The following is an 18,716-nucleotide window of genomic DNA, read 5'->3' as shown; positions in this document are numbered from 1 at the left end:
CTTGAATTGCCCTGTGGCTTAAATGTGCTATATAAATAAACTTGCCTTGCCTTGCCTTGCCTTGTATGCCTCTCAGTAAAAGCCGATACTGTCCCTGTACTGTAGGCCTACTGTAATGTGTGCATGTATGGTGCCATCCTGTATCACTGGGTCTTCTCAATCCCAGTAACCCTATACCTCCATGCAGTAACCCCTTGCAGCGTTCATGTTGTCATAAAACATCTGGCCACACGGTGTCAGCAGAACATCACTAAACTGGGTTGTGCCTTGACTGGATATTATTTCTGTTGCTTATATTGTGTTGCTTTTAAACAGACTTAAAACTATAGTAACCATATTGGTGGGATTACACAAGATTTTAATGAAAAAAAAAAACAACATTTAATCAATTTTCATTTAATCTTAAATGTTTTGACATTAAAATCGGCATTAAAATGTATTTTGTGTCGCGATGGCGACACTACACACTGCACAAGCCCCTCTGTAGCCTGTGGCCGTGTCCGAATTGCATACTACTTGCTATATAGTAGGCGAGATGCAGCATGCTGCATCAAAACTGTGCATACTGTATTTCGCCTACTATATAGTGCCTACTATATAGCAAGCAGCAGGTAGTATGCATTTCGGACACGGCCTGTGTGTGTGCTGTTCTTGATCTGCACGCGCCTTCAGCAGTGATGATGATGCGTGCTTCCAGAGCTCGAGCGCTCCCGGTTCTCCCCCCGGTTCTGACCAATCAGGCGCGAGGCCGCGTGCGCAGATCCCCGGTTCTGACCAATCAGAGGCGAGGCCGCGTGCGCAGATTCAAACCGCGTCTGCAAGGAGGCAGGGCGCGAGATTCGGCGGGATGCACAAAAACCCAAACCAGCAAATAACACAACCAGCAAATAACCCAGAGGAACCCAACCAGCAAATAACACAGAGGAACCCAACCAGCAAATAACACAGAGGAACCCAACCAGCAAATAACACAGAGGAACCCAACCAGCAAATAACACAGAGGAGGAGGAGAGGGAGGCGGACGGGACCGTTTACAGCCGGAGACGCACGGTTAGATTGTGTTATTCTCGTGCATAACCGGGGATCGGCGTTGTAGCAACGCAACGTGGAAAAAAAGAAGTCACCGGAATTGCAGAAGCCTTTTGAAGGATGATGATAGAGACTCGTGTGTCTGAGTTGCATCCGCAGCGGAATGCATGACCTGTAATAGCTGCGAAATTACACTGCCTGGATTCAGCTGCAGGAAACTGAACAATGCATGACAGCTAACATGGATCACTTTTGTTATTATATCTAAATATAATTTATATGGATTCTAGAGCAGAGGATTTCTTTGCAGAGCATTGATCAACTTGCCAGCTGTCGTTATGGCCAACATAAAATCGCGCAGGTGGGTGTTTGTTTAATTCTTGCATACAGTATGGCTCGCTAACGTTATAAAAACCAATGTGTCAGTCTTTTACAGTTATGCAAACCTTGCTAGATAACTAAATAAACCACCTGAGTCTGCTGCTCAGTGTATGATCTGCTAACCTTACCAGGGCAGCACTGATCTTTGACACATGTGCACCTGCTCGCTGTCACCGTGGGTTAGAAAAACTCTGATTTGGGCCTACATAGCTTACAGTAAGTCTGCTAAAACATGTTTTATATGAAGAACACCCACTATAGAAGTCCACTGTATGACAAGCTGTCAAACGGTGTTCCACGTAGAGCAAGATAGATAAAAGTAGCCCTCGCAGACAGACAGTTCCCCATGATTTACTCACACTTCCCATTAACATTCAGTGGTGCAGGAGATCTGCTCCTGATCAGATGATGTTGACTTTATGAACCGTTTTCATGAAATTGGCTGCTAGAAAACATTAATAAGACAGAAATGCCCTTACGGTCGCAGCGCGGGACATTATTCAACTAAAGTTGGCTGCCTCTTGGTCTCAGACTGTCTTTGCATCCTTTGAGAGAGAAGAACCATTTTTTATTAGCATTTTCTTCATAGGTATCAGTATATTTTCTTATTTTATTACGTCGGCTTGAAATGTATCTTACATTAGGCTACTTGCACTTTTTTCAACACGTGGAACAACTTGTTTTACACCATTTATGGTTATAAAATGTGTTATAAAATGTGTTATGTGTGTTAGGGTTGATGTGGGGGAAATTCCCTCAAAGTTGAATGATCCCTTAGAATCTGAAGATTGGGAAATAGCGTTGGACTGCACGAATAGGCTACTGTTTCACCTACAATATATTTTATTTTGTGCATCTACAAAAGTAAGCAATGCAGAGCCAAGCCAACGTTATTACCTTGAGTGGAATTAGCTTAGCATATTAGGATTGCAGGGTGGTTATATGTTTTTTTTGTATTTTATGAGTTCTGCCTATGAGTGGGCAAATGAAGTATTGATTTATGGCCTGATTGATGCCTGGTCATTGCTTCCCAACACACAAACATCACAATGACGTAATTTCTGTGTGAATGAACAGGTCAGTGGCGCGTGTGTCCCCTGCCCCCTCCCCCGTGTCCCCCGTCCCATCTGCAGCTGAGGACAGTCGAGGAGAGACCAGGGTGGTCATCTCTAGCCTTGTGAGACCATCCTGATCTGGCAAGCTCTCTGCTTCATGTATGCAAGTTCAAGTGTGAAATGGCAAACGCCTGATTAGGTTTTTAATGTTTTAGTATAATGTGGAAGAATATGCAGCCTTCACTCTTTGTGGCTTTAGGTATAAAACTTTCTTTACTTTACATGCAGCATGGAGACAAACGATGAAAGACAGTGTCCAGAGTCAATACAAAATCTCCTAGCATAGTATTTTAGCATAGATGTAGCATAGATGTGTTGTTGAGTGTGATATCCAGTCATATTCATTTTCCCAGAATTATTTTTGAATGTTTTAGAGGTGGACCGTTAGCTTGGCCACACCCCAGTGTACCTCCTCCTCCTGGCCAGCGCCACACACACACACACACACACACACACACACACACACACACACTCACACCTTCAGAGCTCCGGAGGAGAAAGAGCCTGTTGATGAGGCAGCACCTCCTGGCCCCCCGACCCCCACCCTCCTCTCTCTCTGCTCAGGGACCAGAGCCCACTTCTACCTCTCTCTCTCTCTCTCTCTCTCTCTCTCTCTCTCTCTCTCTCTCTCTCTCTCTCTCTCTCTCTCTGTGCTGCAGGGAGAGAATTAAGGCCATGCTGAAATTCAATTGGCATGTCTCAGGAAACTCTTTCATCCCAGACACTCAGATTTACACTAGGGTGGCTCGGTCTCCCCTTTTCTGTCTATGTGTGTGTGTATATGTGTGTAGAATATGTGTGTGTGTATGCGTGTAATGTGTGTGTGTGTGTGTGCATATGTGTGTTGTCCTGGCTTTTAGCTTCTTCGAATAGAGCTAGACTTGCTCTTCAGGTTTGTTCTGAGGTAACCCGTGGCAACAGCCGTCTCCAGGTCTCCTCCTTGTTTATTAAATGTTCTACCCTGGCGCGACGTGACGCCACCCAGGAAGTGTTGCCCGGCAACAAGACATTTCTATGAACAGAAGAGTCTCACAGACGCACTTTCCCTCGCTCGCCTGGTGAAGGCTGGAGAAGGCCGAGGCTGAGTTTGAGTTTGTGTTGCCGTGTTTCCTGAGGAGAGCTGTGGGTCTTGAGGGGCAGGTCCTGCTTTATAGACCTCATGGAAAAAACAGGGGTGCTGGAATGTGGAAGTTGCCCCAGCAAGGCTGTTCCAGCATGACTACCCATACCTGCAGTGTCTTATAACCCACTGAGCAAAGACACGTCTAAAAGACGTCTTTTAGATGTCTTTTTTGTCTTTTTCGGACGTCCAAAGACATCCAATTAGGAGCCAGAATTAATGTTTTTTTTTAACGTTCAGATATTGAACCCGTTTTGCACGTCCACAGACGTCTTAGAGGGGTCCAAGCTAGACGTTTGAATATTGAGGGGGTCCAGCAGACGTACAAATGGGGTTCTGGACCGACGGACGTTATTAAGACATGATCTGAACGTCTCCCTGACGATGCGTGTTTGCTGGGAAGCCAAAAGGCACAGACTCTGACTATCCGCGTCTGATCTAGTGGGAAAGGCTAGTCTAATTATGGTCAGGAATGTTGTGTTTAGTACAAAGCTCTGCTGATTTCCCTCCACAATCACTGAGACTGGCTTCACCTTCGTCCAACGCTGTCAGTCTGCTCCACCTGACCTCCATTCATTCATTGCACTAGATAATGCCTTGCCAGTCAGTTATATATTCTATTATTATACCTGTATGATGCCAATAGTTCCATGAGTCAACTCAGAAGTACCACTCATGAATCATTCTGTTAACATCCATGTATAACTCACAGGGCTGTGCGAGCTTAGCTACGAGTAGCTTTTGACACGTGTAGAGAATATTTAGAGCCTTAAAAGGTTTCGCACATTTGCAGTAGGCTAATTCCTCTCTCAATTCCTCCCGTCTTAAAATTCTCTCTCCCCTTCCTTTTCTCTCTCTCTCTCCCTCCCTCTCTCTCCCTTTCTCTCACACTCTGTCTCTTCTCTCGTTCAGTGAAGACGAGGATGAAGAACTGCACTCTACAGACCCAGAGAGTAAGGATAAAAGCAAAGAGAAGAAGCCGCTGTGCAAGGTCAAATGGTCTCGAGACGAGGTACCTTTATAAGAGGCACATGAGTGGGCCTGATTTTGAACGTTGCTTTTTTGCCCTCTAGCATGTGTGCACGTTTGTGTAGCATTTCTTTGAGCTTTTCACTGTTATGACAGTGTTGTATTATGTTCTGAACTGTAGCACATACCGTGTCTTTCACAGTGATTACTGCAATCTGCTAGATCGTAAGCTGTAAGTCCTGGTGCTTCCTGTGTTAAGGGGAAGTGGACGGGGCGTTTTCTGTACTCAAGCGCTGTAGATAAAAGAAGCTTTTTCAGGAAGGCCGGCTCCTCGCTGTCTCTGTCTCCTCATCTCTCTCTCTCTCTTTCTCCCCTAATCGCGCTCTCTCCCTCTCTCTCCTTCTCTCTCCTCTCTGCCTCTCTCATTGCTTTCTCGTTCTCTCTCTCTCTCTCTCCTCATCTCTCTCTCTCTCCTCATCTCTGTCCTCGTTTCTTTCTGTTTTTCTATTTTAGGATGAAAGGCTGAAGAAGCTGATTGAGCAGCATGGAACCGACTCCTGGAAATTACTTTCCAATTGCTTTCCTGTAAGTCCAGCCTGCATGCACTCTGACCTCTGTACCACTCACTACAGTGTATGCAAGTATATTAAGTATGACAGGGTTGTACACTACAGCTGCATGGGTTAGTGATGAGGGTCTTCTTGTGTGTGTGTGTGTGTGGGGGGGGTTTGTGTGTGTGTGTGTGTGCATTTCACTGTCACATGGTACCTGTATCTTGTACATAGTATGAGAAATAAACATCCTTGAATCCTTATGTGTGTGAATCCTTGTGCGTGTGTGTGTGTGTGTGTGTGTGTGTGTGTGTCGCAGGGGAGGACAGATGGCCAGTGTCAGCACCGCTGGCAGAAGGTGCTCAACCCGGAGCTGGTGAAAGGTCCCTGGACAAAGGAGGAGGATCAGAGGGTAAGAGGAGACGGGCGTGGCCGGGCGTGGCCTGCCTTCACGTTCAGCCAACAGACGCTGATGTTCGCGGCGAATATGTTTGCTTTGAGCAGTGAAATTTGAATGGCTTTTTAAGAGTTGTTTGCATTAAACATAGACAGATACTCACACCCGCTCCTGATCAACGATGAGTTTCTGGATGATGGTATTTTGGATATTGTCCTGCTAGTACATACTGTAGCGTGCTGCAACCTAACTTAGAGGTCAAAGGGCACTCCGGTATTCAGTTCATTCACTCAATGAAATTTCCCTCAGTCCAGCGTCCATTTTGGCTCACTACCTACTTCTACCTACTTCTTTGTTTACTACACTACCTTTTCAGACCGTTCGCTTATGGTTGTAAACGTTTACAGCGAACACAAAGCTAGTTGAAAAAAAGTTTTAAATAGTTTGCGAACGTTTGCCATGTTCGCTGAATATGAACGCACCCGCGGAGGGAGGGACAACCTGTGGTGAAACAGGTATCGGAGGGGGAGAAACGACGGAGAACGCCAGGGATATGCCACGAGAGGGAGGGAACACATGACAATACCTCAATAGGTTTGCCATTTCACGTCAAAACGTTACAGCCTTTGTTAGGCCTACAGCACACAGGAACAGAGCAACTGCTATTGCTCAAACTTTTCCCACGCCTCTAGTCGTGAGACTGGCTAGGAGTTGGCCATATCTCTGCTCACTGGAAAGTGACAAATGCATTCCTTAAATGGAACTTACATGATGTATTGACTGCAGGAAAGAATGGTTTCTTGGTCTTGCAAAATATTGGCCTTCCCAACACATAATCTGCGATCGGGTTGTTCTGGCAAAGCCCTAGAGACGCACAACAGAGATGAAATCACCAGATTCCTGACTTATGACAGAGGCAGCCGACCAGCTCCACCCCCCCAAAGCTGCATTCTGTGCATTCTCCCTGGCCTGAGCGCCAGCCTCTTGCATGGCAGTGCCCATAGGGCTGTTACACACACACAATCCAAGGGGTGTATTTTCAGAAAACTGCGTGTTCGTCTGTCCTCTCTCACTCCGTGTCCACGTGCGTGCTCGTGTGTCCCCACAGGTCATCGACCTTGTGCACAAGTACGGCCCCAAGCGCTGGTCGGTGATCGCCAAGCACCTGCAGGGGCGCATCGGGAAGCAGTGTCGCGAGCGCTGGCACAACCACCTGAACCCCGAGGTCAAGAAGTCCTCCTGGACGCAGGAAGAGGACCGCATCATCTACGACGCACACAAACGCCTGGGCAACCGCTGGGCGGAGATCTCCAAGCTGCTGCCCGGAAGGTAACGCACACACACACACACACACACACACACACACACACACACACACACACACACACACACACACACACACACACACACACACACGCACTCCCCCCCCACACACACACCGTTCTGGGGCATGGTCTCTACCTGAGACAGGTGTAGGATGCAGCTTAGTAGTCTGAGGTGTCCTCATTGTCTTTGTCGTATCTTGTTGAGCCTTCATGTAAATGGACTGCATTTATATAGCGCTTTTCCACCTTAGTGGCACTCAAAGTGCTTTACAATGTCCTCTCATGGGGGACACATTAGAGGGAGAGAGGGAGGGACCCATTCACACACACATTCACACGCCAATGGCGGTAGCTGCCATGCAAGGTGCTAACCTGCTCATTGGGAGCAATTTGGGGTTAGGTGTCTTGCTCAAGGACACTTCGACATGTGGACAGTCGGAGCTGGGATTCGAACCACTGACCCTTCGATCATTGAACTACCCGCTCTACCAACGGAGCTACAGCCGCCCCAATAATGTGACAAATGAATGTCAACAGCTGCTGTGCACGTTGCTGTGTTGTAAGCGTTGGTCTGACCTCCGACCCCAGCTGTAGCTCTCACTGCGTCACCTCCCCCAAACACAGGGGTCTGCAACCTCCTAACCCTAACCTAACCCTAACCCTAACCTCTGCGTCTCTTTAACCCCTCCACAGTGGCTCTCTGGGTTTGACAAAAAAATGATATGGAAATGAATAACTTTTTTATTTTTTAACATTTTAATTTTAATTTATCATTGCAAATTGGTGCATAGAAATTCACCAGAATGAAGGAAATGAAGTGTTTGCTGCTCAACACCTCCGCGCCGATTGTATGGCTGCATGTCGAGGCTGGCTGCCTGTATGGTAATTCCCTCCCCCCTCCCCTCCCCTGGTAACTGTAACTGCCTCGTACTGTACTTTGTAACTGCCTTGTAATGTATTTTGTATGTCGTAATTGCCTTGTATTTTGTATGTATTGTATTTTGTATGTCGCACTTTCTTCCCTTTTTAGGTGTTATTTGTATTGTAAAGCGCTCTGTGCATTCGTGCTGTGAAAGGCGCTATATAAATAAAACGTACTTACTTACTTACTTACTTACTTACTCCAGAGTCCCTCTCTCCCCTGGGTGACACCACCAGACCTCCTCCCTCTAATGCCCCCCCCCTGGGTGACACCACCAGACCTCCTCCCTCTAATGCCCCCCCCCTGGGTGACACCACCAGACCTCCTCCCTCTAATGTGTCCCCCCTGGGTGACACCACCAGACCTCCTCCCTCTAATGTGCCCCCCTGGGTGACACCACCAGACCTCCTCCCTCTAACGTGTCCCCCCCCTGGGTGACACCACCAGACCTCCTCCCTCTAATGCCCCCCCCCTGGGTGACACCACCAGACCTCCTCCCTCTAACGTGTCCCCCCTGGGTGACACCACCAGACCTCCTCCCTCTAATGTGTCCCCCCTGGGTGACACCACCAGACCTCCTCCCTCTAATGCCCCCCCCCCCGGGTGACACCACCAGACCTCCTCCCTCTAATGTGTCCCCCCTGGGTGACACCACCAGACCTCCTCCCTCTAACGTGTCCCCCCTGGGTGACACCACCAGACCTCCTCCCTCTAATGTCCCCCCTGGGTGACACCACCAGACCTCCTCCCTCTAACGTGTCCCCCCTGGGTGACACCACCAGACCTCCTCCCTCTAATGCCCCCCCCCCTGGGTGACACCACCAGACCTCCTCCCTCTAACGTGTCCCCCCTGGGTGACACCACCAGACCTCCTCCCCCTAATGTCCCCCCCCTGGGTGACACCACCAGACCTCCTCCCTCTAACGTCCCCCCCCTGGGTGACACCACCAGACCTCCTCCCTCTAACGTGTCCCCCCTGGGTGACACCACCAGACCTCCTCCCTCTAATGTCCCCCCTGGGTGACACCACCAGACCTCCTCCCTCTAATGTCCCCCCCCTGGGTGACACCACCAGACCTCCCTCTAATGCCCCCCCCCTGGGTGACACCACCAGACCTCCTCCCTCTAATGTCCCCCCCCTGGGTGACACCACCAGACCTCCTCCCTCTAACGTGTCCCCCCTGGGTGACACCACCAGACCTCCTCCCTCTCATGTGTCCCCCCTGGGTGACACCACCAGACCTCCTCCCTCTAATGCGTCCCCCCTGGGTGACACCACCAGACCCCCTCCCTCTAATGTCCCCCCCCTGGGTGACACCACCACACATCTAGGGGAAACACTGCCTTCATTATAAGGCTCAAATGAGTTTTTGATTGAATTATTTCATTTATTTCGAATAGCCTCTTAATGTTCGAATAGCCTCTTAATGTTCGAATAGCCTCTTAATGTTCGAATAGCCTCTTAATGTTCGAATAGCCTCTTAATGTTCGAATAGCCTCTTAATGTTCGAATAGCCTCTTAATGTTCGAATAGCCTCTTAATGTTCGAATAGCCTCTTAATGTTCGAATAGCCTCTTAATGTTCGAATAGCCTCTTAACAAGATAAATAACAGAAGATTTCAGAACAAATAGTGCCGAACATCTGAGAATACTAAATAATGATAAATAATGATAAACATATATAGACATATTTGAAAAGGAGTGCGTCTCCAGTCAGATTTTTTATTTATTTTTTGCCCAATAATGTATTTTCTGATAGTAAAGGTCGCTGACCCTTGACCCCTGCCCTAACAGGACAGACAACTCCATCAAGAACCACTGGAACTCCACCATGAGGCGGAAGGTGGAGCATGAGGGCTACCTGCAAGATGGCTGCCGGGGCTTCGCCTCTGTCCACGGGGGGGTGAGGAGACGCCACCCCCGCGCCTGCGCCCCGCCCCCAGACTCCCCCCACCACCACCACAGTCCGCTGACCACGACCGGAGCACAGGTCAGCCTCTAACAGCCTCTAACAGTAACATTCAACACTACTTTATTTGGCGCTATTGCAGGGTTCACATAGCCTCGTAAGACCGTCCTGATCCAGCGAGCTCACATCCTGTCTCACGCTGTGGATCAGTCTGGCTCCTATCTTCAATGATTATTGTGGCCGGGAGTACTTACCTTGACAGATTAACTCCTTCAGCCAATCGGAAGAAGCCAGTCAGAAGAATGGCGAAAATGTATTTTATTCCGAGAAACTCTTGTTCTTGTTTAACTGATTATTGAGTCTATTTCTGCAATAACTGCACTTATGTCTGTGTTTATTCTACTAAGGTTAATGTTACTGCTCGTTGCTTCGGGAGGCTGTTTTGCTACGGGAACCAATCAGGGGCTACGTTCTACTGGGGGGGCGGAACAGCAGTCAGAACACAGTCCCTGATTGGCCCGGTCAAAACATAATGTTGAGAATAATTGTTGGGGATAGGGGGAAGTCCAGACTGATCTGTGGATGCAGACTGATAGTGAGATCAGGATGGTGTCACGAGGCCAGGGTTCACAAGCCATAGACCATGTAGAGACATGTGGCCATGGTGTGTTTTGTTGGCAACTTGGAGACTTGTTTTTCATTGGTCTGTTCCGTGGTGTTGCAGCTTGGTGGATACGGTCCATATGGCCCTCCCAGTGGACCCCTCCTGGACACCCTCCCTGACTCCTCCAGCTTCCTATCAGTGAGTGGATGACTGTCTACCCCCCTCTCACTCTCTCCTACCCTCCCAAAGCTTCTCTTCTGTACTTCTCTTACTCTTGGTGTGACCTCATTAACACGTGGGTCTGAACACACTGTTTTCTCCTTGGTGTGACCTTATTAACACGTGGGTCTGAACACACTGTTTTCTCCTTGGTGTGACCTCATTAACACGTGGGTCTGAACACACTGTTTTCTCCTTGGTGTGACCTTATTAACACGCTGTTTTCTGGACCAAGGCCGAGGGTCAAGTCTTGAGTCGTTTGTGAGTAAAACTTTGTCTCCTCCTTTCCTTCCCCGCCTTCCTTTCCTGACTCCCTCTGTCCTCCTCCCCTCTTCCCCTCCTCTCCTCCTCTCCTCCTCCCCTCCTCTCCTCCATCCTCCTCTCCTCCTCCTCCTCCCCTCCTCTCCTCTCCTCCTCTCCTCCTCCCCTCCTCTCCTCCATCCTCCTCTCCTCCTCCTCCTCCCCTCCTCTCCTCCTCCTCCTCTCCTCCATCCTCCTCTACTCCATCCTCCTCTCCTCTTCCTCCTCTCCTCCTCCTCTCTCCTCCTCTCCTCCTCCTCCTCCTCCCCTCCTCTCCTCCATCCTCCTCTCCTCCATCCTCCTCTCCTCCTCCTCCTCTCCTCCTCCTCTCCTCTCCTCTCCTCCTCTCCTCCATCCTCCCCCTCCTCTCCTCCATCCTCCTCTCCTCCTCCTCCTCCTCTCCTCTCCTCCTCCTCTCTCCTCCTCCCCACATGTGTTCGTTCCAGCCGTCCAGCCTCCATGACCCAGACAGAGAGCAGAGAATTAAGGAGCTTGAGCTGCTGCTAATGTCAGCGGAGGCCGAAGTCCGAAGACAGGCGCAGGGCAGAGACCCGTGTGTAAGAGTTTAACACACACGCACACACACACACACACATAGCATAGCCCGCACATGTATGTGTGAGGACAGCCTACATACATACATGCATTGGCGTGTGTGTGTGTGTGTGTGTGAGAGCATGTAGCTTAACATGCTGTAGTAGTAGTAGTAGTAGTAGTTGTAGTAGTAGTAGTAGTAGTAACGCTGTAGCAGCAACGCTTCCCATCTCACCTCCCTCCTCCCAGCCCCCTCATCCCCCCCACCCGCGCACCCCCATCATCCTCTGGGTCCCCGTTAACCCCCTCCCTGTCCCCGCCCCCCTACCCTCTGAGCAGCGCCCCCGCCTCACCTCAGCCAGCTGTGGGGCGCGCGGAGGCTTCGATTTCGACCCCTCTTCTCTTCTTATGACTTCCGTCACCCTCCTCGTCACCGTCCGACCCCCTCCCCTCTCCGCATACCTCCGGCCAGTCCCGTCCGCTGGCCTCGGGGTGTAACGCTGCCCCCACCACCTCTAACCCCCCCTCCCCCCCTCCCGCTCCTGTCCCTCAGAGCGCCGACCACTACGCCAGTTGGTCCGACAGCATGTCCGACGACGCCCGGACCGCCAGCGTCAGCAGCCTGGAGGAGCAGGATGGCTGGAGGGGTGGCGGCGCCGGCGAGGAGGGCCGGCCGGGGGTGGGGCCTCAGCTCCACGTCTCCCCCAGCAAGTTCCTGGCGGCGGAGGCCGGCGCCGTGCTCTCCACCCTGCAGACCATCCCCGAGTTCGCCGAGACCATGGAGCTCATCGACTCGGTGAGCGGGTGTAAAAGTGTGTTGTGTGTGCGTGCGTGTGTGTGTGTATTGCGATTATGTGCGTGATCAAGGAGGAGTTGTGTATCAATAATCTAGAAGTACCCGACCTAGAACGTGGATGTATTGAAAATCTACTGTAGATGTGTCTGGCTCTCCAGGACCCTGTGGCGTGGGGCGAGGTGTCCAGCTTCGACCTGTCGGACGTCGGGACCCCGCCGAAACACGCCCAGGGGGGCTACGCGCCCCCAGAGAGGACCTCAGAGGGCCCGGGCTACACCCTAAACACCACCAACGCCATCTCCTCTCTGGGAAAGCACTGCGCTCCGTTCGGCTCGTACAAGGCAGCCCCGCCCCCCCACCAGCACCACCAGAGCGCCACGCCCAGACCCAGCCTGCCGCCGTCCACGGGGGGGGTGAGGAGGAAGAGGAGAGAGAGGGGGGGGCAGTCACCCGTGCGAGAAAGGACCTGCACCTCCTTCCTGGACACCAGCACCGACTCCTCCCCCAGGAAGACCCCCACGAAAGCGCTGCCCTTTTCACCGTCACGGGTACGGCGTCCGAAATCCTCGCCTCCTACCGCGCGCCGCCTCCTAGCCAAACGTGGCGCTTCAGCGGTAAGCTCGCCGGGCTAACGCTTCCGTGTTCGCTGTCCCCAGTTTTTCAACACGTCGGAGGGCGAGCTCCTGAGCCTGGACCACCCCGCCCTCACCTCCACCCCGCTGTGCGGCCAGAAGTGTCTGAACACGCCCCTGCAGAAGGAGACCACGCCCAAGCACCAGAAGGAGAATGCTGGGTAAGAGAGTTCTGTCAACTGCAGGGTCACATCTTGGTTCTGTTCTTGCTCACATATTTTTTTGGTGCATCGTTTTGTAATGAGCATTATGCTCAGTGTTAAAGCTCTTTCTCTCTGTCTCTCTCTCTCTCTCTTTCTCTCTCTCCCCTTCTCTCTCTCTCTCTTTCTCTCTCTCCCCTTCTCTCTCTCTTTCTCTCTCTTCCCTTCTCTCTCTCTCCTTCTCTCTCTCTCTCCATCCCTCTCTCGCTCTCTCTCACTCTCTTTTCCCCTCTCTCTCTCTCTCTCTCTCTCTCTCTCTCTCTTTCTCTCTCTCCCCTTCTCTCTCTCTCCTTCTCTCTCTCTCTCTCCATCCCTCTCTCGCTCTCTCTCACTCTCTTTTCCCCTCTCTCTCTCTCTCTCTCTCTCTCTTTCTCTCTCTCCCCTTCTCTCTCCCCTTCTCTCTCTCTCTCTCCCCTTCTCTCTCTCTCTCTCTCTCTCTCTCTCTCTCTCTCACCCGCTGTCTCTCCTCCTCAGTTTCCGGACCCCTAAGATCCGGAGGTCCATCTCGGGCCCCGCCCCCAGAACTCCCACCCCCTTTAAGAACGCTCTGGCCTTCCAGGAGAAGATGCACGGGCCTCTAAAGATGGTGGTGAGTGTGTTGATCTGATTTAGGTTTGTGTCTGCGTGCGTCATGGTGTGTGTGAGACGTCTGCCTGTGTTCATCTCTGTGTTCATCTCTGTGTTCATCTCTGTGTTCATATCTGTGTTCATCTCTGTGTTCTTATCTGTGTTCATCTCTGTGATCATCTCTGTGTTCATATCTGTGTTCATCTCTGTGTTCATCTCTGTGTCCTTATCTGTGTTCATCTCTGTGTTCATCTCTGTGTCCTTATCTGTGTTTATATCTGTGTTCTTATCTGTGTTCATCTCTGTGTTCATCTCTGTGTTCATCTCTGTGTTCATCTCTGTGTCCTTATCTGTGTTCATCTCTGTGTTCATCTCTGTGTTCATCTCTGTGTTCATCTCTGTGTTCATCTCTGTGTTCATCTCTGTGTTCTTATCTGTGTTCATCTCTGTGTCCTTATCTGTGTTCATCTCTGTGTTCATCTCTGTGTTCATCTCTGTGTTCTTATCTGTGTTCATCTCTGTGTTCATCTCTGTGTTCTTATCTGTGTTCATCTCTGTGTTCATCTCTGTGTTCATCTCTGTGTTCATCTCTGTGTCCTTATCTGTGTTCATCTCTGTGTTCTTATCTGTGTTCATCTCTGTGTTCTTATCTGTGTTTATATCTGTGTTCATCTCTGTGTTCTTATCTGTGTTCATCTCTGTGTTCTTATCTGTGTTCTTATCTGTGTTCATCTCTGTGTTCTTATCTGTGTTCATCTCTGTGTTCTTATCTGTGTTCATCTCTGTGTTCTTATCTGTGTTCATCTCTGTGTTCATCTCTGTGTTCTTATCTGTGTTCATCTCTGTGTTCTTATCTGTGTTCATCTCTGTGTTCTTATCTGTGTTCATCTCTGTGTTCTTATCTGTGTTCATCTCTGTGTTCTTATCTGTGATCATCTCTGTGTTCATCTCTGTGTTCATCTCTGTGTTCTTATCTGTGTTCGTGCGTGTGTCCTAGCCCCAGCCCCTGGCCTTCCTGGAGGAGGACATCAGGGAGGTTTTAAAGCGTGAGACCGGAGCAGACATCTTCACCAGAGCGGACCTCCAGCCAGAGTTCAGGACCTGGAAACACGACGTAGGTGACCTCCTGTGGAGCTCCGCAGAACAACCGCCAAGAAACAAGCTGTAAACTGGTCCTAACAGAGTCAACATGTACATCCTGGTATTTAAACCACACGTAGGCTCTTAAATCCAGCACGACCACTACTGTTAAGTGGAATAACAACTTGGAACAGATAACAGACGTTTAAACAGATGTCACCTAAACTGTAGGGTTCACTCTAGGCAAGGCAAGGCAAGTTTATTTATATAGCACATTTCAGCCACAGGGCAAATTCAAGGTGCTTTACATGAGACATTAAAAGCATTAAAACAAAAAGCAAGTCATTATAGACATTTAAAACAAAAAGCAGGACAAATAGAATACAGGAATAAAAGTTACAGTGCAGTATACTGATAAACATAACTCCTCTTAGAAAGCAGTGGCAAAAAGAAAAGTCTTCAGGCTTGTTTTAAAAGAACCAAGAGTTGCAGCAGACCTGCAGTTTTCTGGAAGTTTGTTCCAGATATGTGGAGCATAAAAACTGAACGCTGCTTCTCCATGTTTTGTTTTAACTCTGGGGACAGAAAGCAGACCTGTGCCAGACGACCTGAGGGGTCTGGATGGTTCATAGCATATGAGCAGATCAGAAATATATTTTGACTCTAACAGGGATGTTGTCTGTCTGCAGGAAACTCCTGCCAGGAAGGTCCGCAAGTCCCTGGTGTTGGACCCCTGGGGGAAGGACTGGCTCAGCGGCCAGCGCTTCCAGGACCAGCTCAACCACGCCCAGGCAGGTGGCTCTGGGACCGCTGGGTGATCCCGCCGGCCGCCGGCCTATGCTGCTCAAATGTAGGGCTGGGTTTAAAAAATTGATTCATCGATTCTGAATCAAATAATTCAGAATCGATTCATGAATCCCAAAATCGATCTTTTATTTAATGAATGAATTAATAAATGAAGGAATTAATAGTTAATTATTAATTCTATGATTCATTCATTCATTTTTGGAAATCAGTATCGATACCCAGCCCTAGTATTGATGTGTTGCATAACTTGGCAGTCTTGTAATTAAGGTTACAGCTAAAAAAAAAAAAACAGGTTTTAATAACACTAACCGAATCGATATTGAATCGAATCGAATTGAATCGGGATAATCGATTCCGAACCTTGTGAATCAGAATCGAATCGATTCTTGAAATTCGACTCGATACCCAGCCCTACTCAAATGTACATGCCATGATTATGTAATCAACCAGTGTATTTGCTATGAAAATATATGGGTGCCTGAACAGCCATGCTAGTTTATCCAGGGTGCAGCGACCCTAGCACACGAACAAATACACACTAAATACAAGTGATCAAGTGCACACTAGGAGAGTAAAACTAGTCTTTGATTTAATTCATGTGAAAAATCTGGTGAACAACCAGCCTGGTCGCAGCCCTTGAATCTACATTTTCGCATTTTCGAAATGCGATTTCAGGGTGTGGAAAGGCTGTCATCCAGAGCGATTTCTAGGTTGGAATTCCAACCCGGCCATTCCTTTGAATGCATCCTTTGAATTAAACTGCGCAACGTGATTGGTTAGGATTAATCACTGTGGGCTCCTTCGACGACGCCCATTTGGGAAAACGTCTGCGACAGGATCGTATTCAGACTGAATAATGAAGTGAAACGAAATGGGAACTCGGTCTGAGCGTGTGGCTAGCGACCAACCCAAACATTGTTGAATTAATGAAGGAAATCAAAGTCATTTGGAACTCTCCTGGCGTGCCCTGGATCACTTCTATTCAACAGTGTATTTATGAGTTTAATAACCGTACTCTCACCCCCCACACACACACACACACACACACGCCTCTCCAGGTCCCAGACGAGACCCTCCTGACCGGCTCCTTACTCATGACCCCCCTCCCCAAGCCAGAGGAGCGCGCCCAACACCGAGCGTCCCCTGGGTCCTCCTGCCCGCCACATCAGCGCCTCTCCAGCCCTCGCGGGAAGAAACCCCACCCCTCCCAGAGCACGACCCCGCATCACACACCCGGCCAGGTACACACACACACACACACACACACACACGCACGCAGGTCGTGTAACTTCTTCACCTGTGGTCCTGATGTTCTCCAGCTGGTCGGGCAGAGAGAGAAACGGTCGGTCCTCACAGTCAGATAAACCTGGCCTCAGCTCCACCCCTGAGGACCGTCTGAATGAACGAACCCGGACGCAGTAGCGTCTGTTCATGTCGGCACGGGGGCTTAACGACCTCTCTCCTCTCCCGCAGGGGAAGAACGAGTGGGAAGCAGTGCTTTATGGGAAGACGGAGGACCAGCTGATCATGACGGAGCAGGCCCGGCAGTACCTCGGCACCACCTACCCGTCCACCAGCTGCCCCTCGAGGGCCCTCGTCCTCTGAACGCCTTCCATCCATCCATCCTTCCATCCATCCTTCCTTCCATCCATCCATCCATCCATTCACCCCTGCCTCCATCCATCCATCCTTCCTTCCATCCATTCAATCAATCAATCAATCAAAGCTTTATTTATATAGCGCATTTCATACCACGAGGCAACACAATGCGCTTTACAGAGAACAAGGGAGGTGGGCATACGACCCACCCCTACATATTCCAGAGGGAAGCAAAAAAACAGTAATCACCCGGGGGCCAGATAAGTGAGCTGTAAAAATTCTTCCCTGACCCCTCTCAACGAGGCGATCGAGCAAGCTCCTGGAGTATGTTTGTCTACCGGCTAAGAACATTTATAGAGCAATAAATAACATTAAATTACATTTTCAGAGTAAGAGAGGCTAATAACATCATAGGAGAGACATGGCAAACATTGGTGTATGTCTGTGTGTGCATAAATGTGCCTGGGCCCAGATAGAGGCAGGGGTTTGGGTAGGGTGGGGGGTAGGAAAAGGATACGGACCCGGGTTAGGGTGAGGGGAAGGGGATCTGAGCCCAGGACTGGTGTATGTCAGTGTGTGTGTGAGTGTGCCTGGGTCCAGGTAGAGGCAGGGGTCAGGGGTAGGGTTGGGGTAGGAAGAGGATACGGACCCGGGGTAGGGTGAGGGGAAGGGGGTACTGGACCCAGGCCTAAGGCCGGAAGTGGGCTGTTGTATGTCTGTGTGTGCGTGTGTGTGTGTTAACTAATTTGCTACGACATCTGCAGCAGACACAGGGGTATCTATCGGACTCAGGGTGGTCTACTGGTGACAGTGGGGCATCCACTGGACCTGGTTAGAAGATAGGAGGGAGAGAGAGAGGCACTAGGGAGAGGGGAGGCAGAACAGGGTTAGTAGCACACGGAGCCATATATAGAGCAATACATTACGTCAAACTACATTTTCAGAGCAAGAAAGGCTAAGAGCATCATGGGAGAGGTGTGGCAAACACTAATGTGTGTGTGTGTGTGTGCGTGCCTGGGCCCCGATAGAGGCAGGGGTTGGGGTAGGGTGGGGGGTAGGAAAAGGATACGGACCCGGGTTAGGGTGAGGGGAAGGGGATCTGAGCCCAGGACTGGTGTATGTCAGTGTGTGTGTGAGTGTGCCTGGGTCCAGGTAGAGGCAGGGGTCAGGGGTAGGGTTGGGGTAGGAAGAGGATACGGACCCGGGTTAGGGTGAGGGGTAGGGGGTACTGGGCCCAGGCCTAAAGCCGGAAGTGGACTGTTGTATGTCTGTGTGTACGTGTGTGTGTGTTAACTAATTTGTTACGACATCTGCAGCAGACACAGGGGTATCTATCGGACTCAGGGTGGTCTGCTGGTGACAGTGGGGCATCCACTGGACCTGGTTAGAAGATAGGAGGGAGAGAGAGAGAGGCACTAGGGAGAGGGGAGGCAGAGCAGGGTTAGTAGCACACGGAGCCATATATAGAGCAGTACATTACATCAAACTACATTTTTAGATTCATCCCTGCCTCCATCCATCCATCCTTCCTTCCATCCATCCATCCATCCATCCATCCATCCATCCATCCATCCATCCATCCATCCATCCATCCATCCATCCATTCATCCCTGCCTCCATCCTTCCATCCATCCATCCATCCATCCATCCATCCATCCA

General features: G+C 50.0%; 1 protein-coding gene across 1 annotated transcript; it reads left to right on the top strand.

Annotated features, from left to right (window-relative positions):
- Positions 1 to 4,555: 4,555 nt before the first annotated feature.
- mybl1 (v-myb avian myeloblastosis viral oncogene homolog-like 1) lies at positions 4,556 to 17,063 on the top strand (the record flags this gene model as incomplete). The annotated part of the gene is made up of 15 exons (XM_084443494.1): positions 4,556 to 4,657; positions 5,128 to 5,199; positions 5,485 to 5,577; positions 6,671 to 6,891; positions 9,605 to 9,800; positions 10,444 to 10,521; positions 11,289 to 11,399; positions 11,930 to 12,172; positions 12,313 to 12,720; positions 12,829 to 12,965; positions 13,479 to 13,593; positions 14,569 to 14,685; positions 15,341 to 15,442; positions 16,517 to 16,699; positions 16,932 to 17,063. Coding segments are annotated over 15 exons (2,310 nt in total), but the record flags the coding sequence as incomplete, so codon positions are not given.
- Between the last annotated feature and the right edge of the window lie 1,653 nt (positions 17,064 to 18,716).

Source organism: Borostomias antarcticus, assembly GCF_949987555.1.
Source record: "Borostomias antarcticus genome assembly, chromosome: 9".
Lineage (NCBI taxonomy): Eukaryota > Metazoa > Chordata > Actinopteri > Stomiiformes > Stomiidae > Borostomias > Borostomias antarcticus.
Note: the sequence above shows the minus strand (reverse complement) of the source record. Positions and strands in the feature narration are given on the sequence as shown.